This window comes from Pagrus pagrus (genome assembly GCF_965226575.1).
Source record: "Pagrus pagrus genome assembly, chromosome: 15".
NCBI classification, from domain to species: Eukaryota; Metazoa; Chordata; class Actinopteri; order Spariformes; family Sparidae; genus Pagrus; species Pagrus pagrus.
Genome location: NC_140199.1, coordinates 5409180 through 5436332, shown reverse-complemented (window position 1 = coordinate 5436332; position 27153 = coordinate 5409180). Strand labels below are relative to the sequence as shown.

The 27153-nt window shown below is 42.4% G+C and overlaps 1 protein-coding gene across 7 annotated transcripts in view; it reads right to left on the bottom strand.

The window, feature by feature from the left end:
- Positions 1-27153, bottom strand: part of ehbp1 (EH domain binding protein 1) — a 149982-nt gene that overhangs the window by 64421 nt on the left and 58408 nt on the right. For all 7 annotated transcript variants that reach the window (XM_084376010.1, XM_084376011.1, XM_084376014.1 and 4 more), the window contains 5 exons: positions 12452-12630; positions 11645-11693; positions 3280-4086; positions 1395-1433; positions 1014-1160 (listed from right to left, as the gene is read on the bottom strand). In XM_084376010.1, the coding sequence (XP_084232136.1) occupies positions 1014-1160; positions 1395-1433; positions 3280-4086; positions 11645-11693; positions 12452-12630 (1221 nt within the window). The remainder of the gene's footprint in view (positions 1-1013; positions 1161-1394; positions 1434-3279; positions 4087-11644; positions 11694-12451; positions 12631-27153) is intronic.

The window sequence follows — 27153 nt, the reverse complement described above, 5'->3', positions numbered from 1 at the left end:
CCTTTTAGATATTTCATTACCAAAGGGTATTTATTTCATTTTACCCTCAAATCCGTTGTCGCCACAATTCTCACAAGACCATATTTTTTTTACCCCCCCTTTCCTTTCTGAAACATTTGGAAACGTCACACAGGATTTGACCACAGTGCTTTCCTGGGGTAACTCCTGTTCCATCAGTGTGCACCCCCCCTCCACAGTATATTATGTTCAGTGGAGCGTGCTCGGTTCAGACCTGGCAATTTCACTCACGTCTTCTCAGGTCTAGTTTGCTTCGGTACAGCGATTCTAACCCCCCGTTTGCCATGAATGTACTTTTGCTGACAGGTGTTTGTGTACAACATTTACTCAGTGTTCGGGGGAAATTGAGGGGGCAGCAAATTTGGTCGGGATGTCATAAAAATTGTGCAGAGTCAAGATGACCGAGGAGGGAGACTGAAAGAGAGAGACATGCATATAGAGAGAAGAGGCAGCGAGACGAGTTCAGGTTGTGACGTTCAGCAGCCCATAAGAGAGTCTGAGCAGAAGTTAATAAGGAAAAGTCTTCTCTCCTTCTCAAAGCCTTTTCATAAAGTGTTCAACAAAGTGGACTGCCAGAGGATGAGACAGTTTGGACAGGCTTTTCCAGCATGTTGCAAGTGTAGTGAGCAGCGAACAGAGAACTGTGGGAGTGACATGAGGGTGTTGAAGAGGCTGCTGGTCACTCTATTAGCTGTTCGTAACACTGAGGTGATGCTGCACAACCCTCCAGAGCTCGCAGCAAAGAGGCAAGGACACACAACTCACACTGTGGACAGCTTTAGTTACTACACACGGAAGAGGTCAGCCCGAACTGCCCCCTCCTCAGACACCTGAAGACCAAGGCTGACCTGAGATGAATCGTCCTCAGCTGGGATTCACGTCTTAAAACATGACCTCAGACTTGACCTCTCTGACACTATCAAAGTGAGCAATGTCAGTGTTTCAGTCCCAGAAAAGTCCATCCATACACAAACACACACACAACTTTGACTTACATCGCAGACGTTTGTGGCCCTGTTCGGTGCATTGACGGCTGAGTTGGGGACGTTCTTGTTCCCGGCCTTCATGGCAGCATCTCTGCGGGCCTGCTCCAGGAGGAGTCTCGCTCTCTCCTTCAGCTCCTCCTGACGAGACAGCACCCTCTGTGTCCAACGAAAAACAATGATTGTGAGGACATAAAACTACAGTACTAATGACTGTTCAATTCTAATAAAACTACGTCATAAATAAGATGTTCCTGTATGAGGTGATAGGTATAAGAGACAAGGGCTTGTAGACTTTTACATACTCTTTTTTGCAAGTGTTTGGGGGTTAAAAGCATTTTCTGAGTGTACAAATGTGAGAATATAAGTATATTTTTTTCACTTTGTACTCACCTTCTCTGCAGGCGGACTTACAGGGGCAGGTGTTGGCTCCTTTGAAAGAGAAAATACAACATTAACTCAAGTTACGTAGCCAAATACCAAATTACCTCTGACGGTTTCAGATTTTAAAATTATATTTTTTCAAAAAAGAAAAATGCAACAAATCATATTGCTTGGACTGACAATGTTGTCTCAAATATATAATTCTTACCAAATGAATGAACTGACCTTGTGTAATCTATCAAATATGATGGCTAAATATAACACAAAAAAAAAATACTATCAATCAGCTTTCACATATCTTCCTCTTAAAGTGATCAGGCAGAACATAATTAAGACAAGCAGTCAAAGATGTAGGAGCAGGATATATCCCGCATGATATGCAGGGTCTGCACTTTGGCATTATGGGGCCAGCCTAGAGCTGGGCTCACAGCCCTGTCTGCGTCCAGTGGTGTGGAGAGCATGACGGCTTTGACAAGAAAGCAAAACACACACCTTAGAATTTTATCTGCAGAGTAATCCTGGCTGTATTATAAAGGGCTGCAAACAGAGCTTTCACATTCGGCTTAGACAGAGAAACATTACAACCAAGCTGTTTATAACACTGAAACATGTTTATCCTTCCACCAAGTCAAATCTGGCCTGGGTGCAGGCGAGGATGCATCCCGCTAACTAGATAACAGCAGATCAAAATGGGGTGTCATAGCTGTCATAACCCCCCTGCTGCCCCCCGCCTGCCCCGTGACCTTTCGACTTGTAAACAGGAAGCGGTAATCTGGGGTTAACCAACGCAGGCAGGAATGCATTCAGTGGGTGTTTGTCCGTGTGACTGTGTGCGCACACGCATACAGGTGCGTGCCAGTGCGTGTGTGAGACGAGATGAGGTGTGCTCTGCGCAAAGCGTCGCCACGCCTGAGCAGTCACGGCGCCAACTGCCATCAACTGAAGGGATGAGAAATATAATGAAAAATATAATGAAATGTCAAAGCAGGGGGTTCTCCTGGGTGCCTTCTAAAGTCGCCACATGTTAAGGGCCCCGGCCTCAACGCGTCTGGGCCTCGGCAACGAGACAGGCGACGACAACATCTAATGCAGAACGAGAGAATTTCGGTACGGTCATCTCTGCAATGGCATCAATGAGGTTGGGATTTGAAGCTTAGCGAGCGCCAGGAGGAAATGAATGTTCACCGCATCCTCTGTCTTATGACTGATGTTGCTGTGAAAGTTTCAATCAAAGCCAGGGTGCAAGGATAAAAACCTGAACAATCCATTTAGGGGCCAGGCAGGTACCTGCTGTCAGAATCTTAATACCTGACTTAAGCAGCAAGATGTGAATTAGTCAACGTAAGACAGAGGTTGTTTAAGGTACAGGATTTAAAATTAGCTGCAAGACAGCTGTATGTGTCTCTTACTGACCCTTAAGGGACATTTTAAACTATACTCAAAACACGGAGAATATTCCTGTTTCCTCATCCCTGTAATTTATTCGGGCTGCATGTGCAAAAGCGAACAATTATGCAGAAAATGAAATAAAACCATCCATCATTCAGCATGTTGAAGAAAATGATGTAAAATAAAAACAAAAAAACATGATGGCACTTTTGAAGAGACGGTAGGAACTCAGTAGAGTTCATCTTTGGTAACATTTTGGCACTTTTCTACTTGAGGAAAATCCATGAAACAATTTCTCTTAAACAAAAAACTTTATGTAAGGGCGCCCCGGTAGCTGTGTCATCACCGCAACTGCCCAGGGTTGAATCCGACCTGTGGCCCCACTTCCTTTTCTCTCTCTGAGCTGTCCTGTCTTATAAAGTCATGAAAAGGTCAAACAATCATTAAAAAATAAAAGAAAAAAAGAACTGCTGTAGCACACGCTGTTATTTGTCTGGGTGTTTACCTGTTTGGGAGGCATGTCTGTGTGGTTGACTGGAGGGGGGCTGGTCTCTGAGACGGGCTCAGACTCTGAGTGACGCAGGCTGGCCCTCTTCTTCTTGATGAGGTCAGCATCCCTGTTGTAGGAGAAGCCCAGTTTCTGGTGGGATGGGGATGAGGAGAAGGCGGCCCCTCTCCTAGTGGGGGACCCTGGTTCTGCACTTCCCTCCTTTCTCTCCTCTCCCACCTCATCCTTCTGCTGTCTTTCCTTCTCCATCTCTCTCTCCACCCTCTGTGGTAACTCGCTGAGGTCTAAAGTGTTGGCTTTGAGCAGACTCCCCCTGTCCTCAGAGCTTGATGGTGCCGCGTGGGTCGAGTCTGTTGCTGAGGCGGCTAATGCTGTGCGTGGTGATGGGACAGGAAGTGAGGACTGTAAAGGCGCTGCTGCTGCTGAAAAGCTGGCTGCTCCTACTTCCGCTTTCCCACCCAGCTCCATCGCCTCTTCCTCTGCGGCTTTAGTGCCATTGGATTCAGCCCCAGCAGAGGCGACAGGTTCAGAGTTAGCCTGACGGGGCTGCACGTCGTTCAGTTCAGCGTAGAACTTGTCCTGGTCTATGGAGGCGTTTGTGTCGGTTTCAAAGTCGCCCACCTTGTAGGTGCTGCGACTGCTGTTGGCCTCTATCTGCACCACGTTGAGTTCCTCGCCGGAGAAGTGGGCCCGGATCTGGTACAGGTAGGTCATGACTGTTAGCTTGTCAGGAATGGCCAGCAGCACCATGTCTGATGGTTCCAGGAGACGGGAGATACCCAGGCTCGCAAAGCCATCATATGCCTGCCAAAAAAAGACACACGAGTGAACAAAACTGAGGAATAAACATTGAGTTTACTGTTTAAGAAATGTTGAATAAAAGAAAGAATGTGGATTGAGATTGAGAGGGATGGAAGGGTGACAATGGTTGATGAGATAGCAGAAGTCTGGCTTCTTTTTCAGACATAGGTTGAATTGGTGCATGGTGCCATGTATGTAAGATCCATGTGTGTATGTTCTCATGTGTGTTTGTGCGCGAGAGACACATATGGCATGACTGCTGACAGGTCATGTCAGGGATGGTTGTCCCCGATAAGAGACGCAGATACCCCAAGACAGAGCGCTTAATCCCAAAGTGTGTGTGTGTGAGTGTGTATCCTTATCGCTCCCCTACATCAACCTGCCCACGCTCTCCGTCACGCGTGTAATTGGTCTGATTAGAGTCTGATGAGAAAATACAGGTTTGATTATCAAGCGACACACGAAACCCAATCCCCCATCACCAGATAGACTGAGACAGAGAGACAGAGAGAGAGAGAGAGAGAAGGGATGAAAACCATTATCGCAGCCAATGACAGGTAAATAAATAGATTAACAGCACACACACACACACAGAAGCTGCCTCCATTCCTGCACACACACACACACACATATCCTCCCCATCCATCTCTCACAGGTATCACAGCTTGTATCTGGCCTGCTTGATAGTGTTGATCTAATTCCAACCTGTTGCAGCTCTCGTTTGTTTCACTGCCTCCGTAGATCTCCCCAGTCTATCAATCTCTCCCTCTTTCTCTCCGTCTCCCTCTCTGACTTCCAAAACCCTTCGCCGTGTTTTTTAACCTTTATTTACCTCGGGGATTGTTTTGAAGAGCCTGCTTACTCTTTTTCAGCCCTGTCCTGCTTCAGTATAAGTCCTTCTAATTCTTCCCCCTTCACATTTTCTTACCTTTATTTATCCAGAGAAGGGGTCTACTGAGCATGTATGATTTTCATTAAGTCCCTGCTTGTCAAACTTCTGTGTCTCAGTAATTGGCACTGAGCAACTTCAAATTTAAGGACGAGCTGAGCGCTTCGCCCAAGGGTAATTTTATAAACAGATATCTGCATATGAATGCACAAACTGAAGGCAAGGGACAAGATTTCGGTATCAGAAATGTTCTTGTTTCCAATTGTAGTCGATCAGTTGACCAATCACATCTGAGCGGGCTTTGGTTGCATGCAGGTAAACAGTCTGAACTCATTGACTATCATCTGACAATGATTTAACTTGTATCTATTTATCTGCATTTATATACACGTGTGTCAATAAAGATTAGCTGTCTCTCAACTCCACCTACATTCTCACATTTCAAGTTGCCAATCACTCTGTAAATAACGCCTGGCGCACTGAAGAGGCAGCCCTGCCCCAAATATACATTACCTGGATATCCACTGTTTACAAGGACAAAGACCTGACATATTGCTTGTGTTTGCTTCTACAAGTTTCTGATATAGACGGAGATTTCTGGCAGCAAAGACAACCTTAGTTAGTTGAAGAAAGACTCAGTAGTCTTCTGCTATTCAGTAACACACATTTACACAATATCTTTTTTTAGTTCTGCTTACTATGATGGCCATTCTCTGAATGAAAGAAAGTAAATATCGCCACTGCTCGACAGTAGTCTTCTATTCAGTAACAGACAAGAAGTTATCTAAACGAAAATGTAATAAACCAGAAACAAAACAAAATCTTATTAGTAAACCTTGTATTACTTTGTTACGACTTAAATTAATATAGGAGACTATGGGAGAAATAGACGTGAATCAATTCATTTTCGGGACTGTGAACTTGGTTAAATTCAAAATTATGAACTTTGAACATTAACTAGTTCATTTAAATCTGCGTGACCTGAACTTTGAGCAAGCTCTTGTGAAGTCTGAGCTTGCACAGCACTGTGTGGTAGTGCTTTTAACAGGAGATCCGACGTTGAACTGTCAGTCAAAAGCTACATCTCAGGCGACTACAGCTGAAATAACGTTAACCTGTTGTAACAAGATTAATGTGATGCTTCAGGTGCCAGTGATGGTACAAAATCGTGATCATTTACGAGTCTTACCTTTCACTACAATCTTATTTATTGAGTGTTAACTGTGTGGAAAGTGAACGAGGAACTGATTCTGGGCGGCTCAGAAAAGCTTTTTTATTGTAGTAAATCAAATTATTCCAACTGTATTTGGTGACAAGTGAATAGGAGAGAAACAGAGAATACGAAGGTGATTTAACTGAGAGATGTTTCTCAATTTACAATCAATTATGATGTCTTTTGTCAGGATGAGTCTCTTTCACTCTCACCTCTTTTGTCCCTTTCTATTGATGGAAAGTATGTGTTTGTGCTTGCAGAGACGAGGCAGGAAGAAAGACCTGACGGCGGGAAAAGAGAAAAGGGAGAACAGAGAGGAGTTTGCCTTTACAGCGAGCCTGTTTAAGTTCCCCCCTCCTTCTCTTTGCAGGAAGGGAGTGTGAAAGAAAAAAGAAAGAGAGAAAAGAAAGAAAAAGAATATGGGGAATAAGAGGGCCTGATTGGGTTTCTAACAAGTATTCAGGGGAGCAAAGTGTGCTTACATTGTTCCCCTCTCGCCCAGGGTAGGCTGTGAAAGAGAGCGACAACTTTGCTGCTCAATAGGGAGAGAATGAAAGAATGAAAGAGAAAAGAGCGAGAGTGGGAGAAAGTGAGAGCTGCGTGAGGAGGGAGGCTCTCGAGCTGGGTTTTGTTTCAGGGTCGGTGTTAGTCTTGACATGCGCTACAGTCTTTTTGACCTCGGTGTCATGATTTATTCTTTCTATATCTTCTCTTACAGCTTGACAAGCGCGGATCATGTCATACTGAGACACTGATGATTATAGAGGGGGGACCTGAAGTGTTGTCTGCGGTGTTGGCCTGCAGTATGGGGACACTGCAGTTAAAGGATATGGATGGAGATATTCTATATCTTTGTTGTTGTCAACAAATAACAAGACAACATCAGAATCAGTGATGGGTTGGTCTGTCTCGATACTTTCTTACACCCGTTCCCTGTCTGTGACACTCGCCCACTGAAATCCTAGCTCATTAAGAAGAACAATAATAGAGCTCTATGACACAGAGTTTAATATATATATCAGGCTTTGGTTGCACAGAGAATACTTGGTTTTGGTCTTCTTGTCAGATTTGTTGACAATGACAAAAAATAAAGTATCTAACAGGAGACATGGCTAATGCTAAGTGGTTTTTGAGGTGGAGGGTACTGTATGTCAGCGTCGATAAGTTACAAAACAATCCACTGTGGCTACCAAGAATGTCCGTACACTTGGGACAACAATACAAGTTACTGGCCAATTTGTTTCAATCATACACAGGTAAGTGACCAGTTTGTTGTTATGCTTGACCATGAGGAATTATGGGTAGACTACCATCAATCACGTGTAAATTAAATGTTTTGTTTAACAAATAATATGTTGGATTCATGTTAATGTGAAAAAAACTGTATTAACATTATCAAACACTAATTAAAACCCCCTGTGGTAACTCTGGGGACCCCTGAGGAGTCGGGGACCCCCTGTTGAAGATACAGGCATTAGAGTGAGCCACAGCTTGTTGAAAAAAAAAAATCTTAAATTATTTCAACTATATCAGTCAGCCTTACTGCTTGTTTAAAAACATTTGAAACAATCCTGTCAATAGAGTTGATCCTTTCAACACCGACTGCTGAAAGCAACATTTCTGTCCAATATGGATATCATGTATTTTTTGGAAAATATCTAGTTTTCTCACTTTCCATCATCTAACTGACAAAGCTTTGGGTCTGGACTAAATGTCACCGTCGGCTGCCCCAGGCCGCTGCTCCCTGCTCCCCCCTCCGCTCCCTCTCAGTGACTGACAGCTATCTATCGTTGTCAATCATCAACGCCCCCTCCCCTCAGCCCAACCCCTCACGGTTGTGCTCAGGGAGCTTTAGCCTGGTGCTTGGTGCAACACTATCAGATGGCATGACAAATGACTTCTCCTTGGCCTCATTACACACACACACGCACACACACACACAACAGCACACTGACTAAACAGACAAGACGGAGGAGCGCCCAGTACAAACACACAGGCGAGCTCGACATGCTAACTCCTCAGACGGACAGATCAACATGTGGACACAAATACAATCATCCACAGACTAGAATACATACATATATCCACTGATAATGGATCCTTTCAAAGGCTGTAAATGCTCTAAATATTCACTTCTCTCTCTTTTTTTCTACCCACCCCCAATATTGATTGTCCTTATCTGTCATAATTCAGCACAGTCTGAGCTCATTGCAATCACTCTTCACAGATAGACTGTGAAAGGAGGAGGGGGCTTGTCTATCAACTAGCCATGAAAAGCAGAGATAGTTGTCGTTTCTATACATTTCCATTTCTGCTGCCCATTCAATAAATTCTATACATTGTAATAACTCCCTATGAAGCAGCTCTATAACAGCATTGTGGGTTTGACAGAAGTCTCTTTTCATCATTCATTATATGTTCTTCACACATTTTGATTTTCTCTTCAAACATTTCTTTCTTTGCTGCCCTATCTCCCATTTTTGCTTCTTCAGTCATTTTTTTTTTTGCTCTTTGGGGTCCTGAACCTGCCACACTACGCTGTCCAAGCCTGTGCCTGGTGTGAGCAGCTTCTCTTTCCTCGCAAGCAATATCACGATCACCCTTCTGTTGTTCGACACCTTCAGGGTGCAACATGAAACCACACAGTGCATTACCTCTCTTTCCTTTCACCTGACCCCACCGGCTCTCACAATCACAGTCACCTACAACACCAGTCGAGTTACATGAACAATTACTGCATGTGAAGGAGCTGGAAACATACCAACAGCTTCCATTGTAGAAAAGCCCATCACATCACATCTCACATAGAGAGAAAATCAGTTTAGCTGCAGATCTTACCGTCACTGTACATGGAAATTAATTTAGTTTGTTTCTATGTAGTAAAAATTCTGCATCGAAATTTTCATTGTTAATGAATAAAACAATTAAAATCATGATGATGTGACATTTCTTGATGTTGATGATGCATTATCCAACTTTTAAGGACACTTTCAGACTGTAGGAACCGTTGGATGTTGCTAGAAAAGTACAAATCTAGCCCTGCAGGATTCATCGAAGACTTGACATACATTCACTAGCCAACACATTGTTAAACATGTTTATCCCAAATGCTGCTCACATACAGTACGTATGTGCCCAGATTCTTGAGGGCTACATGACCACCGTGGCGGTTCGCTGATATCCACCTGTGTCTCCTCTGTGCACTGAACAGCTCGCTTGGCCAAATGTACATCAGCAGCTGGTGTAGATCTTTACAGAGAAGCTGGTACAGCGTTGCAGCTATTCACCAGGTATCACCTTCTACGGCATATTCCCATATTACTTATATCTAACCAATTTCTTCAGGGCTACTTGAGCACCTGGAGGGGGGTGGGGGGCAGTTAGCAGATATGGGATTGGGTCTCTCCCTCTCCCTCCACTGTGGTTATTGTCAACAGGGTAGCATTCATGCCTAACAGGGCCACCAGAGGTTATCGCTGAGCCAGAGTGTGTATGAGAAGAGGAAATCAAGCTGCAGGAACCCGACGCATATCGTTCTGTGTAGCCCTCGGGGCCAAAGAGGGGACAGGGCGTATGTGTGTGTGTATATACGTGTGCGAGTGTGTAGTAGCAGAGTGAAAGGGAAAGACAGCAGTGTGCATTTGTGTGTTTTGCAAGTGTGTATGGAGAAAAAGTGACTGTGCACGTGTAGAGCCGGAGGGACAGAGGGGAGACGGGGATGTGTGCGAGTGTGCACCTCCAACTGTGAATGCGAAGATACAATGACATAGGGCAAAGAGGAAAATAGGTGTGAATGGGTTATTCAGTAAAGGTTTAGGAGTGAGGGCATACAGTATGTGTGCTTGGTAATATGGGCTTCACAATATATTGTTTCCAGTGTTTCCCACAGAATGGCTGTGTACTTGTGGTGGCAGACTTTCTGTTTTCTCTCCACCAGCAATGTTATCTGCTTTCTTGGTCAGCAGTACGTTTTTACAAAGAAAACACACTTTTAATAAAAATACATGCAAATAAAATGCAAAAATGGATCGTCAATAATACTTGGGAGGCTGTTAATATACCGTGTGGACTGCCAAGTGAAATATGTGTGGAAAACACTGGTGTCAGCATCAACATTGCAATGTGCGCATGTGCAATAGTCACATGGCAGGAAGTGAAATGTCTAGTAAGGCCTAGCCATTTATTATATGTGCTATGACATAGTAAAGGTGTTTATGGCAAGTAGACAGGTTGGCTAGCTAGGTTTATGTACTCTGTTCCATGTAAAGGTATCATCTCATCTTTAAGTGTAGAGTCTGCAGATGAACTTTTTTGTCTAGCGGGAGCCGGGAGGAGCCGGGAGGGCAACTGAGTGACATTCAAATGAGTCACATGCCACCTTTCCACCAATGTGAACCAAGCGCTAGTTCGGGGCTGGTGCTGTTGCTGGTTCAACGGTTTGCTTCTCCAACGGAATGAGAGGTACTGTACAGTCACATCATTCTACCACTGTATACGTCTCCGATTTCCCAGCACGGCGGACTACATCGACTTTTTACAAGAGTTGCACCTGGCTTTGCTTGCCTACATCGGCATCCAAACATAGCTGTTCAAACGCAGTTGTGATACTCAACTGATTGCTATGGACGGCGACCACGCTCAAGAGGAAAGGTAATTGGCTGTCGAAATGTAAAGAACTGGTTCAAGGATAGGCCCTGGCTTCAAACAAGCCCTTGAACAGAAAAGGGGGTAACAATGGTTTTGACCGATCAGTAAACCCCTTAATGTTCAGATTAACTTTAAAGTTAAGTACGTAACTTTTTTTAATTTTAAATAACACTAGGACGAGGAGCTGCTGATTAAACTCAAAGGAAAAGTAGATTAATTTAAGTAATCTGGTGAAACCTTTTGTATTGTTTGTATTGCAATATACTGTATATTGCAGAAAAAAATATCTTAATGTCAGTTTTTTCCAATACCGAAAAGAAGAGTTAAACCAAAGAGCCAGCATGGACCACAGTTGGTATACAACAATGCCTCCTGCACACCTTTTTCTACACACACGTACAAACAAAACAGTCTAATCAACACAAGACAAATATGCTCTTATAATACACACACTGACATCGACACACACAAAGCGGATGCAGTTTTGTAAGCTCCCAGCAGGCAGCTGAGTTAAGATACCATCTCACCTCTGCCAGGTGACTAAGTTATGCTTTGGGCAGACATGGCAACGTACACACATCACAGCAGGAGGAACGTCTTAGTAACACTGTCATTATAACATGCTGTATATGTGTGATTGTGAGGCATTTCCCTGCCTTCATGTGCGTTTTCCATCCTCCCCCATCAAACCATGAAACACACATGCACACTATATCCAGGGATTAATGGCAGATCTCTAAATAAGGCCAAATGGAGATGTGGATGGGAGGGAGCTAAGTGGCGTGAAGGGCCCAGCGGTGGCTGCCTCTTACCTTTTTGTTGTTTTCTTTAATATCCTGAGGATTGAGCGACTTGTAGTCTCTGGAAGAACAGTGGGGAGGGTCGGAGAGGAGGCAGGCAGAGGGGGAAAAAAAGAGGAAGAGAGAGAGAACGGGAGACAGAGAGAGATAGCGGAGAAAGTGTTGTGTTTAAATATGCATCACATGTAATGGCATTAGAACTGTAACATGCAATTTCATAGCAGTGCAATCAACAGAACTAATAGAGTGGAAAATATGTAAAAATAACACACCGGGGTGGAAGGGCACACAAGCATAAACACACACACACACGTACACACACACACACACACACACGTAGCATGGTTTTGATAAATTATCTTCACGTCTGCTCTCTTGATGGGGCTGCAGGCTTTCTGTACTTTTGAGTGTTAAATACATTAAATACTAAACATTTAAGGAAACTCTCTCTCACGCATGCACATACACAGAACACTTAAAGAATAATAAGCACAAAAACGACAAGAAAATGATGGCTGCAACTATTAAACATCAAACACACTGAAAGGAACAATAGATACGAAGACAAAACATGATGACAGATCTAGTGTGCAAAATATGATACCAAGTTTTTCAAAGAGATAAATGAGAAAAAGTCTTCTTCTAAGTATCTGACCGTCTTTGATCTAAAACTTTTGCTTCTTCACTATTTTGTTTACTTCTTTAGGTGTCGATAGTCTGGTTCCCACCCAAATTTGACTGGATAATCTCAATTCTCAACCTAATTTTGAAAGAGAAACATTCTCTGACTGTGAGCGTGTGAGTTTGTGTGCTTCATACATTGTGTCAGGCCTGAAATGGTGCAGCAGGGCGCAGAAGGCCAGCCCATTCCTCCAGGAGGTGGTGAAGTTGGTGATCTTCACCCCGCGGTAGTTCTTGGTGACCTCGCGGCACCAGGCCAGCAGGGACTGGCTGGCGTTGGGCTTCCCTCCCAGAACCGGACTCGGGACAGGGCTGGGCTGCAGGCAGAGGAGGGGGAAGAAGAAAAAGATTTTGAATTTAATCTTTGAAATATTACACCTTCACATACCACCAGACTACGGATTCAATTCCTGCAAATTTTGTATGGTGTATAAAGGACAAGACATTGGAAATTTACTTCATTTCCTAGGGTCATCTAAAATACAACATAAATGATGTGTTTTTAGTTCAAGGGTGTACTACAAACACTGTATACTTTGCACAAAAGATTTGAGTTTGCAGTAATGGTTATATTTTACAGAATGCACATTGTCACCCCTCTTCCTCCACGTTGGAGCTCCTTTCATTATTTATTTCTCAATTAAATGTTTTACTTAGCAACCCCCACCCATCCAATTAGCTTGCTTTACTGACATACAATGAGCGCACACATGCACGTGCACACACACACGCAGACACACACCATAACGAAGGGTCACGCACAAAGCAGCGTATGACCGTGGATAATGTAAACATCTTATTAATTAGCTCCGCCTTTGAAGTCTTATCTGGGTCGAAAGCTTTCACCATTAGGAGCCTTTTCCTCTCCCAGACTCAAAATCCCACAAATCCATGGCGGCGTGGAGACACTGGTCTTCCTCTGACGGCCAGCAGAACCAATGCTATTTTGATTATTCAGCGGGCTATTCACTAATCTGGTTATGGAGCGACAGATATGGGCTAATTCTCTCAGATCATTTTGGAGAGAAATGGCAAAAATGTCACTGAGATTTGATTAAATTCATTAGAGGCCGGCGATCAAAAAGACTATGAAATATGCTTAAAATCCAAGTGCATATTACTATTGTGTGCAAGACAATGACATTAACAGATGACTAATAAGACCGATATCCTTAATTACACGGCACAATGTGTTTAAGCTGTGTGTCTAAGTTACAACAAGCTTGATTCAACTTTTAAAAGGCTTTCATATCAGTACACAGATAAGATGCAATTTTTAAAACTAAGTGTAAAAATTAAGGGAAATATACAATGTAATGTTGTTAAATGACATTCAATCTACTTTAAGACTTTCTGTTTACTTAATACAGCTGCATAAAGTGCCAGGCGCCGGACGTCATGCCCTGCAGCAAAACCGTCACGTCTACTCCGTTTTGATCGTGTACCTTCCTGTACAATATTAGCTTACATGGCAGCGGCAGTATGCTAATTTCACCAGGTGATGTTTAATCTCAAAACACATGATGGTTATGCAAATCAAACCTTTACTTAACCTTTAGGAGTGAAAAGTGAGTGAAGACTTGTTTTACACAACCTGATATAGCCCACCGTAATGAGTTAACCCAGTTTTTTTTAAAACACACAGTGAAGGCCCAGAGAAAACAGTCTCAGCCGTGTAACAAGGCTTGTGGTGGCCGACCAACCCCCTCTGTTGGTGGCTTTCATCTACTGCAAGAGCAGCAGAGCCAAAGAACTGGTAAGTTTGTGATTAAAACATTTGGAAAACAGTGTTATTAGGTGATGGTGTGCTGACTTGAACATATTTAAGCCTCTTGCAGAGGCCATGACAATGTGCTGCAACAATGTTATTCAGGGATGTAGGGAAAGAAAAGAAAAACAGACTTTGTTTTATTTGGAAATCAAGACTGGCTTGATGATGTTACTTCAAAGAGAGAGACGTGATTAATCTTCACACTGAGACCTACAAGTGTACAACCACACTACTTAATTGCCATGCTAACCAAACTCAGTACAACTCAGAAGTAATAACAGTACTGAATGTATTTCCCAAACTGAATGAACAAGCAGTCCTCAGAGGGCAATAAGGTTCCCACGAAACTAACTCTGACGTTAGAAAAGTGGCTAAAAGAGAGAAGATGACTGGCTGTTCTATTTAATACAATGTAGGGAAAAACTGTGTTGGGGGGCTATTGGAAAATGGGAGAAAAGGGTGATCAAACGTAATCCAGGAACTCCAAAAAAGAAAATATATAAAAAAGAGGAAGGAAATATTAAAAAGCCTTTATTGTAGAGGATAAATCATTAAAAGGGCTATCATTAAAAAAGCCAAAAAAAAACCAAAACAAAACAAGAGGTGCACTATGTAGTTTTGAAAATTTGAAATGTAATATTTACATTTTCAACACTTTTATTTCCATAACTGATTAAAACAGGTCCCCAAAGGACAATAATGTCCCCTGGACACTGTTTGGAGCTAGAAAAGTGGCTACTTAGAACGGTCCTGCTAATACAAACAAAACAAACAATATAAAATTGTGTTGTAGTTTGTGGACAGTTTGTTTATTCAGTTCATTCGGTCATGAAAAGTCAATTAATGAGGATTTTTCTCTATTTCTTCCTCAAAGCTACATAATGCACCTTTAATCTCGCCAGCAATAAACAAAAGGGTGGAATAAATGCAACAGCAGTCAGAGAGAAGTAATCCAAAAGCACCTGGATGTCTCTTACTCTTCTATTGTTGTAGTTTAACCTGTGACCACAAGCCTGGAGCCTGCTGAGATGCCACAAGGGCCAAACCAGATGAAAGAGACTGGAAGCCATCTCTAATAGCAACTCCTAACCTTTGCACCAGTGTGTGTGTGCGAGTCACATGCAGGCCCCTATGGCAGTCTGAGTACAGGGAGACGGTAGCGGGAGCCTGAGGGGCGGACACTTGACATTTCCGGCTTTAAAAGAGGGCCTTAACCTTTCCCCACAGCTTCTCCAGACACGTTTTAGGCAGCCTCGACAATGCCTGCGTGCCACTCAAACAACGCAAGAAAAGAGAAAGAAAGTGATAAAAAGTCAGAGAGTCAATACCGATTAAAACACTGTCGCTATTACTGTATGTGGATAAGGGGGAGGTCGGTGTAAACAAGAAATTGTTTTTTAACCCCATCAAATAATTTCAATAAACTTAAAATATGGCTGACTAACTTGGTGTAATTTGGGTGTTCTGACTTAAAAGGAAAGATACACATTTCTCTAAATTCTCAAGCACATTCAGCCGACTGAACTAAACTTGTTTCTCCAGTTATTCTCCGCTTTTGCCACCCTGTTTGTGTGAGTCACTCAAATGTGTGTGTGTGTGAGTGTGTGTGTGTAGAGTTTAAGTGTGGCGTGGTCTTCCTTCAGGCCTTCCCTTTCTGCTTTTTCAAGTGACGGTTGAAAGTAGCTGTCTAATTTGAGCGCTCTAATTACCTTGGATTAGAGACCAGGTGCTATTAAAGCAATTAGACACACAGCACACTCCAGTGCCGCAGACCCCTAGCCGGCGGAAAACACACACACACACACACACAAAAATACACACCTGTGTAACACAGCCAGTGGGAAAAAAAAAAAAAAAAACCATACATTAGCCAGCGGGACACACAGACTTTAAGGCTTACCCACACACCCTTCGACATACAGGTGTCTGAGCCAAGAGAAAACACACACAAATAATTATGCAACACAATCTGCCCTTCTTTTCCACACACATTATGAACTTACTCAACTTTTGGTGCTTTAAAAACTTCTGTTAAACAAAGCAAATGTGTCAATGAGAGCAATTCTTTCTTCATTCCTGACAAACCAGTTTTTTAGAAGCGACATGGAGTTCATCCAAAGACTCGCAGTGACTGCACGTTCATCACAACTCAACCAGACGTCATTTCCTCAATCAGCAGACCAGACTGTTCCATTACGGCCTTTCCCAGATAAAGGTTTACAAATGCATCTACGCTCCCAAGCTTTCATATCCATCAAATATTGAACAAATACCATATCTTCTTTTACAGGAACCGGCTGCATTTCCTTAAGACACAAACACGGGAGGAGTGAAATTTTCATGAGGAGCAGAAATGCACCCTGACTTATCAAACAGTTTGCTCTCTAGCCTCAAGGAAGGTGTGCACATATATGTAATGCGTGTGTGTGTTTGTCTTTTATCTGTCTGTGTGAATGTCACTGGGTGTGTGTGTGTGTGTGTGTGTGTAACACTGACACAGCCGTGTAGCTAGCTCGGCTCGAGGGTAGGATTAGCGGGGAGCACTGCCTCGGCCCACAAACATTCCATATTAAAAAATGAAAAGGCAACCTTCATTACTATCAGTGGCACATAACCTCCCCTCTTCCTCCTCCTCTGCTACTATTATACACAGCCCTAACAGCCTGGGTGAAAAATACAAGCCACTGACAAGCGATTCCATTATTCCTGATGCCTCAGTGTCAACAACATACATCCGACGGGGCAAAGAAAGAAAAAAAAAAATGGAAGAAGGGAAAAGGATGTGAGAGAGAAAGAAGGGGGGGTTAAGCTCACTACAATGCCTGAATGACAAGATAGGAGCAAACCTGGGAATAGAAGCATCCAGGTTCCTGTTGGTGCTGGTGTCAGGAGGAGGATTTTTGGTGTCAGCAATGTGATTTTCTTTTTTGGAGGGCGGCATGTGATTCGAGATGATGGGTAAAAGCGGATGAACCGTGATATGGAAAATTAGAAAATTGTCACAGGTCGATCTTAAGGTCTTAAGCAAAAGAACAATTCTGTGGCGAGGTTGGAAATTGTTTCTTTTAGTTTCGGGCAATAAGCCAATATCTGCTGTACTGTATGAGGGCAGAAGTAATTTAAAATATCTTTTAGAGCAACTTAGCAAACATCCACTGACTTACTGTGAGTTTAACTGCACTATACCAACAGTAAATCCCTCTTTACCACCATTATACATGGCGAGGATGGGCTAGGGATCATGGGTTGAAGGAACAGTTCACCCCAAAATACAATTACAGATTTGTCCTCTTAGTTCTATTTTATCTTTCTAGATTGTTCTGGTGAAAGTATTGGCCATGGAGATGTCTGCCTTCTCTCTAATATGATATGATGGCACTCAGCTTGTGGTGCAAAAATACAGGAAGAAGACGCTATTTGTTTGTAACATCCAGCGCTATCACAATCACGAGCCTCCAGTCCACGAGTAGATTTTGCTACTACTGTGAATTATCTAGAGTAGCCAGGCCATCATTTCTGGAAAGAGACATTGCTGTTGAGTTTTTCAAATGTTTGTTTTTGGCGCTTTGAGCACAACAAGCCGTGTGCACAGTCCCTATGAGTTTTAAATGCTCCTAGACAGTTTCATGCTTCACACTTTAAAATGACCATCAGTAATTAATTGTAAATTTATATTTAATTCAATTCAAACAGTTGCTTAATAGATGGTTTACAGAGCTTTTAATTGTTTGTGAACAGTAAAATAACTATCAAATAAAGCTTAATTTACTATGAATATATGTATATATAATTTTTGTACCTCATATTCAACTCAGATAATTTTGAACCCTTATATCAATAAAAAATAAGAATATTTTAGACTGAACAGTCCTCCTTTAGCTGTGAGACATACGCTTTAGCAGAGTGGATGACTGCAAACCCTGGGGTGAAAATCTGGGTCTTCTGAATGAAGATGGACATATGTAAACAAAGTCACACAGCATTATACTAAATTAGATGACATAAGAGTACGGAGGTCATTAAACTGGCCTTTCAGAGTCCTAAAAAAGATACAAGTAAAACGCTTTAAGTGGCAGCTTTGTCTCTCCCTCTGGGGCATGACGCTTCAATGGAAACTTAACTGGCCTCAACCCAATGACATAAACCCACGACTCTGTGGAGAGAAAAGAGCTTCCGTGTCTCTCCAATCTCACTTTCATGGCTTCAAAGCAGTGTCAGAGAGTGTCAGATTTGAGGAGGTGTTGAATCTCATACTCTTTAAAACTTGTAATCCGCTCAAGGAGCCTACGGCAAAAAAAAAAAAAAAAAAAGTCCACACACACACATTGCAAAGCACACATAAACACACAGGCTCGCTTCAAATGACAACAGAGTTTACAGTCTAAAGGCACACATACTGTACATGCACACACGCTCCAACTCTAATGTACTGATACTGAACAGCAGGCACACACACACACACACACACACACTCTCTGAACTGAAAGCATACATATAGAGAAGGTAGGGAACACATTTCAAAACACACTTGAAAAACATTAATACCTGTTCACATTTAAGAGGATAAAGGTTAGTGCACTTAAGTGGCCTGTCCATCCTGCTACTGGCAGAGCCCATCTGATTGGCTGGGCTCCAACTATCAACATGCTCAATTATTTAATTGCACCTTCAATCAAAACAAGCAATTTGTTTAATCTGCGCTTTCTACGTCCGACGTCTTCACATTAGAAAAAGACAGAATGATCGCCCGGCGTCATCTTACCCATGAAATTATGCTTCGGATTTCAAACGTTGGCTGCATGAGAGCAGAGGGGAGGCGGCAAAGTCCAATCAAAAGTTCAATTATGTAAATGGAGATGTGGAGTGGATGGAACAATAGGGAATGAGGGGGGGAGGACAAAAGGCTGGGGCAGGAGAGGAGAGCGAGTGTAGCGTGAAAAATAATACACATTAACATACAAAGGAAATATCGCATTACTGTTGTAATCACAGTGAGGAGGGGCTCCTTCCAAAGAGAGCCGTGAGAGAAAGAGTGTGTGCACGATGTGTGACTGCGCATGTAGACACTGTTTAGTTAAGTCAGCCTTCATTTTGTGTGTGTGAACAGGTGGAGGGAGAGTGATAACTCTTTACACCTGAGAGCTCGCAGACTGAACCTGCAACTTTTGAGCAAGGCACTCCGCTGCTATTCCACGTAGTATTGGACCGTTTGTTTTGAAACACATCTTTACACCAGAGCTTTGTGTCATATCACAAAGTAGGAGAATATGTAAATACATTCATCATGATGGCGATGGGGGGTTGCTCGTGATTCGCTCAGAAGCAGATATGCTTCCCATCTCGCAGTGAACCTGCAGGCCAAGACAGAAGGCCTTTCGGCAGTTGGCTACTGAGATGTAAAATGCAAAAATCAGGAAAAGCGGTTTCCTTTTCCAGGACTGTTTTGCTTCCAAGGCCTATTCTGCTCCAAAGGCATAACCATGCAAAGCAGCAAAAAAAAGCAGAACAGGAGAGGACAGGCAAGGCTTTGAAATTGAAATAAAAACCATTCACTGAAAAACATCATGAAATAACGCAGTTTGGAGGAGGCAGCAGACAAACGAGTGACTGTGCCAGCTTGCAGTGTGCCCACCCGCCTGCATGCTCGCCTAACGTGTAACACAGGGGCATAATGCGGTGTAAGCGCTGGCTTTAGCTTGTCATGGAAACGGCAGTAGCATTACCCACACTCACGCCTCTGCAAATTAGCTTTGGCTGAGGGGAAAAAAAAGAGATGCAGGGTGGGTAGGTTTTGGGATTGAGTGTGTGTATCTGTGTGTGCGGTAAAGAGGGTGGGTTGGTGGGGGTCGATGGAGAAGGAATAAAACAAGACAAAATCACTGATTGTACTGATGGTGAGCCCATCTTCATCTTTTCTATCGTGTGAGTTACAACATGAGGTTCAGAGTGAGAATTTGTTGTTTTACGGGAAACACCATCTGTCAGAGCGTCTGTCACACTCTACCCAACTTGCTTTCCTAATATGCAGAAATAACAGTGTTTTTATGCATCTACTCAGTTGGTCCTCGCATCCAAAACGGTGACTGTCAGGCCAACTGTTGTGGTGCTCTTTGGTGTTGTCATGGGGTCCAATTACTGTTTCACACTTCGAACACTGGTGAACTTCGCTGCCATGTTTGCCACCCGTGTTGGCAGCTTCGATCCACAGTCAATCTGATGTGACTTGAATGCACCATATTTGTCAGTGATTGTGCTCAGAGCTAGAGCAATATATCAGCCGATATTTGCATGTATCTGTAACCAATGAATGACAAGAGATTCATTGTAGCATAGATGCCAAAGATATGTTGAAGGTCATTTAGAAACATTATATGTGGTTACATAGACAGTGCTTCTTCAATCAGATTGAAATAATTCTGATTAGAGATTACAATTAAATGGTTTACATGGACGCTAAATAAAGATTCAATAAGCGACCAAAGCATTTAATCAGAATCTAACTTTTCTGACCTGCGCAAAGTGGTTTTGCCCATTGTCAAACATCTCTCTGATGGAAATATAACAGATGAGGAATAAAAAGACGTTTTTTTTCCCAGCTCAATTAGGAAAATTCAATTCATTCTCTGCCTCAGAAATCGAGCATCTGCCGAGCAAATTATTGTGTTTCAAGGAGCAGCCATATTATCAATAATATATATATATATATAACATGACGCATTCAACATACTACAAATACCCTTTAAATCAGGAATATGTGTGTTTAAAAGTATCTGAAGGCCTCCCATCTCTTCATTCTTCCTCCGCCTCCTCATCTTCCTCTGATAAATAAATAAGCTTTGGGAGAAGGAAGGGAAGGAGGAAGAGAAAGGTGGGGGTGGCTCTTATAAATCTATAACGTATTAATCTCCTTTAACTGCCATGTTCAACAAACAAATTAGTGGTGCAATGGATTCAGAGATCAGCCGCGCCGATAACACCGCCATTTATCAATTAATCTAAGCCTGGGCAGGGAAAACTCATTAAGGAGGCCACTTTAGGAATTATGTTCTGCAGGTAAAGAGGCTGTGTGAATGTGTGTGTGTGTGTACAAGGTGTATGTGTGTGTATGTGTGTGTGGAGGGGGGGGTCTTGACACAGCAGTTGTGCAAACCCCCCACTAAAGACTGCCATTGTCCAGCGCAGCGTGGGCTCCAAAGTGATGAGAGGGGTGATAGCACAGCCAATTAAAATGAACATAATTACAAAGTCACCCCTTTGACTCCTGATCAGAATACACATGCATCAACACACACATACTGATGGAGGAAGGGTGTGGTGGGGGAAATGCTACACACGGGCAGAGGAAAAGAGGTAGGAGGATGACAGGAGTTGAAGGAGATGTCGATAAAGAAAATAAAGAGAATAAAAACAACATGTGATTAACTGTGAGGCAGTCGTTTATGATTCATCATCGATGCTTTAAGTTCTAACATTGAGCAGAAAAGGTTAACCAGGTGCTCACACTGTCACCACATTTGATGAAATACGGGTGGTGCTGATGTTACTGTCTCATGCATCAAAGAATCCTTATTTGCAAATCATCTAATAACCTCCATTGCTTCACCATTTTCCTCAAGAAATGTTTCTTTTTTTAGAGTGCTGTGTTTGATATGCTAACGTTAGCTCGCAGTTGGCGAGTTGAGATATTTCGCTAAACACTAAATTCTTGGACGAAGAGAAAATTTGACCCACTGATGGTTATAGATGAAAGTTAGGGAATCACTAAATACACATAAACTGAAGGACAGACGTTACCAATCCGCTGCCTTGTTTTGCTGTTTAGTGGACAGAAAAAGGTGTTACAGTAGAACCTTCAATTCCAAGTAGTAGCTAATAATCAATTTTGTCAAGTTTTTTGATAATCAATGCATTGGTTTGATTAATTTTCTAAGGAGAAACAAGTCAATATTCTCTGATGCTGCATTCGCACAAAAGATCAAATGTGAAGACATTTTTGAGAGTGCAAACCCGCCGTATGTATGTACAGTATGAACTGTATGTTCTGGCTGCGTTATGATCAAGGACTACACGATCAAATCTTGTTGAGGTCAACCGAGCTCCTACTAGTGCTGAATTCAAAGCTAAAGGGAATGATCCCACTCAGTGATCAGTGAGTTAAGCGCTGGAAATACCACTTAGTATTTCTTATAGCACATAAGAGCACACACCTGCATACCATAACAGTCCAAAAGAGGGGGTGCTGGAGGGTTTTATATGGAGGCAATTAAAGCCTTATCATTTCTACACTCACTCTCCTTTCCTCAAACACAGACACATGAGTGGTCATGTGTGCCCACACACACACACACACACACACACACACACACACACACACACTTAAACACACACACACGATTTGAAAGACAAATCACTCAGACTAATTCATAAGGTACTTCTAAGGTCCTTTTTAAATTATGGAGAACGGTTGGTTTAATTCAATTAAAATGTAGCAGGGGCCACTTAAGGATGACGGGAGGAAGGTATGGCATGACTAAGTGAGCACGGTTTTCAAGAGTGTGCGGGGGGTCTCAGACCTTCTGGGGGTTGAAGGAGTTTTCAAGTGCATGGACTCCAATCTCCTCACCCGAAGCCCCCTTAAACCTCACCCCAAAACCCTGGATCCTTCTGGGTTTAAGCCCACACACACCTGGAGGACCGGGGCAGATTAAGACCAGATTAAGATAAAGTTACCCCTTCTTCGGCCGCCATGTCATTCAAACCCCTGGCCTCTATGACCACTGGATAGAAGGATACACAAGACAAAAAGGTTTGGTTCATTCACATTTATACACACACACACAGGCACGCACACACAAAGGACTTTCTGGTCATCCTCATAAGCCCTATTAGTCTGCTATAGAGCCTCTCATAGCAGACATCAATCATGGAGGGATTAGTCAATTCCCTCTCTAAATGAGTGGCGAGGGAAACTTCCCTTCAACTCTAAAGCAGGTCTCTCTCTTTCAGAGATTACACAGCGATTTGTTTTCATTTTGTTCCATCTTCATCGTTTTCTGTTTGACTTGCTTTTCATTTCTCTCTCTCTTGCTCTGCGTCTCCCTCGTTCTCTCCTGCTTGCAGCTTGTGAGGTAATCCTTGGCAGATAAAACTAAGGAGGACTTACCAAAGGCAGATTACAAGCGGCGCTTTGCGGAAGGCCCTTTTACACCAGTCGGCGCGGGTATTGAGGAGAGTGAGCTCTTTCGCAGTGCTTAACTTGTGAACTCGACATGCACCCAACAGAGGAAGAGGTGGAAAAATGATAGCCGCATTACAGTAACTGGATCAAAATATATCCCTCACAACACACACAAGATTGCACATTAGTACACAAAACACGCGCGCTCTGTTTTTCATGACAACTGCATATAAAATAGAATTTAGAATAGTCCCTGAATACATATAAACGTGATTTATCTATTTACTCAACACGATTCCACATATCATTGTCTGCCCTGTAAGACTTCAGGATCAACACTGTGTATCGAGTCAGAATTCCTGTTAGTCTCAAGAGGAGATCAGCTCCCCCTTGAGCGGGAACAACCTCTTGAAAAGTCTTTTAAACATGGCTCTAACTTCTTTATCCCAGACTTAGGCACATAGCAAGTTCATATCCACAACACGCTAACCTAAAACTGACCCTTACAAAACTTGACCCACAACATTACCTTTCCTAAACATTCCCTTAGACTTTCCAGAAGGGATCCAAACAGTTGAGATTGTTCAGTAATGTCTCAAACCTTTCTTCCTAACTTGATGACAGCGATGCCCTGCAGCATGAAACAACAACGGGAAGCCCAACGATCGGACCTAAACTGCATGACAGAAGAAACTGGGTCTCCTCTCTCCCACCAGATCCAATGACAGACCACTCAGAGACTGCAAATAAGAGTTGGGGAGGGGTCCACACTGGGAAAAGGCAGACACTGAGAGGTACTGACTTAGTCTTGCGCCTCTCAAGGATTACTCTCCTAATATTACACAGCTTATGGAAAGGCCAATGTGGCCAAGGGGAGCCACTGAGTACTCAATGCCTGGGTCTCAGAAATGGACCGCTATGCCTGCTTCCCTGCAAATATTGATTCCAGGTTCTGAAATTTGAGACGCAGCTCTCTTCTGGTCCTTTACTTTAACCCAACAACAGCCAGAGAGTACACAAATCACACTGGAATTATAACTAAAATTATTTAGACGAGACTGCACAGAAGATTTTGAAATTTGTTCTTAACGGTGCACTATGTAGTTTCGGAAAAGAAATTCAAACTCAGAAAGTTACTACTTACGATAGCAAAAATCTAATAATACAAACTCAGAAATAGTGATTTGATGTATTTCCATGTAAACAAGCTATCATCGAGAGGAATAAGCTCCCAAGAACACTATTTAACGCTAGGAAGGCAGCTAGCTACCTAGAAGGGGCAAGGTAAAACAGTATGAAATTGTTTTTTCCTTTGAGGACAGTTAATTTATTTAGTTAATTCAGTCATGAAAATCAATCAGTGAAGATTTTTCTCGTCTCGCTTTCTCTTCTCCAAAAGCATCTCTCCCAAGACTATAAAGTGCACCTTTAACGTTTAGCTTAAACTTTTTATCCATAATTGTAAACCTTGGTCAAGCAAGGAAGTGTTCAGTGTTTTCTTTGATACTGCCTCTAAAATATCAGGTGCAATATTTTGGATTACTTGTCAATATCATTCTATATACTACCTTTTATTCTTATCTTACTTGATATTTGAATCATCACCCTATTTGAAAACCTGCATAATGAGGCCTTTAAATGTTCACGTGTCACTAGGATGTCAGAAAGAAGAGAGGTACGTGCAGAAAATGAGTACTGAAACCGTTTCAAATACATCATTATGTCAATATTTTTTCCAACTCTAATTTCTTTTAATGCAAGCAAAGAGAATTGAGAAGCCCTGTTCTAGCAAAGGACATTTACCTTTACACATTTCAAATACTAAACAGAAGTAACATATAACAATTAACCACTGTTTAAAAGCAATGAGCCACGAGTCTTACTTTCTTTACGTCCTCCACGTGAGGCTCTTTGTTTAAGGTATGTCAAAGTTATCAGAGAAGATGGAATAATAACTTCGGACTGGATGTAATGATAACAAGACGAGAGACCTTGGAACGGGCAAAGATCAGAAGACTGATGACTGTCCTTGTCTCTTGGGCTCCCCTCTGTCCTCCAAAAACATCCCTCAATCGTCACACCAACCTCAGTAACACTTCACTGTGCGGATGCAGTCCTCTCCTGCCGCGAACCCCGGTGAAAGCTAATTAAGAAATATCGCAGCCTTCTGCGAACTCAATTAAATAATGTTAATTTATTCTAATTTCAATTTGGAGGTAGACTGAACTGAAGGAGGGGCTGTGAAAACAAAGTCTGGGAGAGGAAGGAGAGCTCTGGCCTCTGCCTCCCCCCGGCACAGGAGCTCTCACAACCTGCAAAACTCTATTTAATTTGAACCCTTTGATTAACATAAGTAATCACACAAGCCCTTCAACTGAAGGGGAGAAAGAAAACATACCTCTAGTGTTGGTTCACTTTCTCACCTCTGGAAAGGAGGAGTGTGTGTAAAGAGGAAAGGGAGATAGAGGAATAAGTGGTTAAGACACCATGTTAGATCATGGTTAAGACTATAAAATGTTACCTTTTTGTTACAATTTGTGCTATGAGACACATTTGGAATATGAGAAAATTAATAAACAACGAAAAGCTTACAAAAATGCATTGGGTAGGACATTAAAATGTGTTAAAAAGGTCTTGCAAACCCAAAATATATTCGGCTATTTTGTAGTAACCTGTATTTTATAAAGCATCAACAGTTTCAGGATTTTGATGCTCTGTCAGACCAATTAAGTTCAAGCAACTGAAAGTCAAAGATGCCCAACTCTTTCTAAGACTTTCTGAGTAAATATTAAGATAATATAGAACTTTTTTGTTCAAACTTTTGCCCCCAGACATATGCCAGCTTCCAACTTTTCTTATATGAAAATAAGGCAAATAATTCATGAAGCGGAAACTTGATGAAAATCCAAAGATCAGAGCATCTAAGTGTAGAGCGGCCTGACTACGGAATAGAGATGGAGATGAAACAAAAGGAGGAGCAGGGGATCACTGAATTACTGGGAGGGGTGAAATCAGCCCCAGGGAAAAGAGATGGACTGAATCAGACCAGACACAGCTCGCAACCCGCCCAACAGGAACTCCCTCTGTTCATTTACATTAATCCCACAGACGTTTCCATCCTTCCAGCTCCTTCACAGATGCTAAACTTAAACTTGACATCTTCGAGGATCTATATCTCTCAGACAGGACAATGGAGAGATACATGGGCATGAGAAACGTGAAGCGTCTAATGGAGACTAAAGTTGAACTTCCACCAACCTGAAGACAGAATTCAGATTCAAACAAAAACAACTGAAAGTAGAGTAACATACTGTATGTACAGTACATTCAAGAGATGAAAGTGGTGTTGTGAATTCTTAGTAAACATACAGTATCTCATTTCTGCTGCTAGGAGTCTGTAAATCAAAACAAAACAGAAGACGTAAGTAGTTTGGACAAATGGGAGTTGAAACCATTGTTTCATCCATCGCTAGACTTTTGTTGGAAAAACTTGATTTGCTCTTATCACTCAAGTCTAAAGGAGCTCGTACCCTGCTATGTTGCTGGGGGTAATGTGGAGAGATCTTGGTTGATCATGCTCATGTTTTCTGGTCCCTATTATAGTTATAGCGACAGGCAACAAATGAAATGCACCATTACCTTGAATACATTTACAACTCAACAAAATAAACACATTTTATGCAGAAATTATACATATTGTATCTTTGAAGGAGCTTGTGAGTCAAGGTAAAGACATGCATTACCTTCTGTTTCAACCACCACCAGAGAGTGACCCAGAGAAGGTACTTAACCTTCACTTCCTTTGGATGGGTTAACTCTGCAATGCTGCAAATGTATCAGAGAACCCCGACTCCAGTATTTTTAGTGAGTATTATGGCAACAAGAAAAACA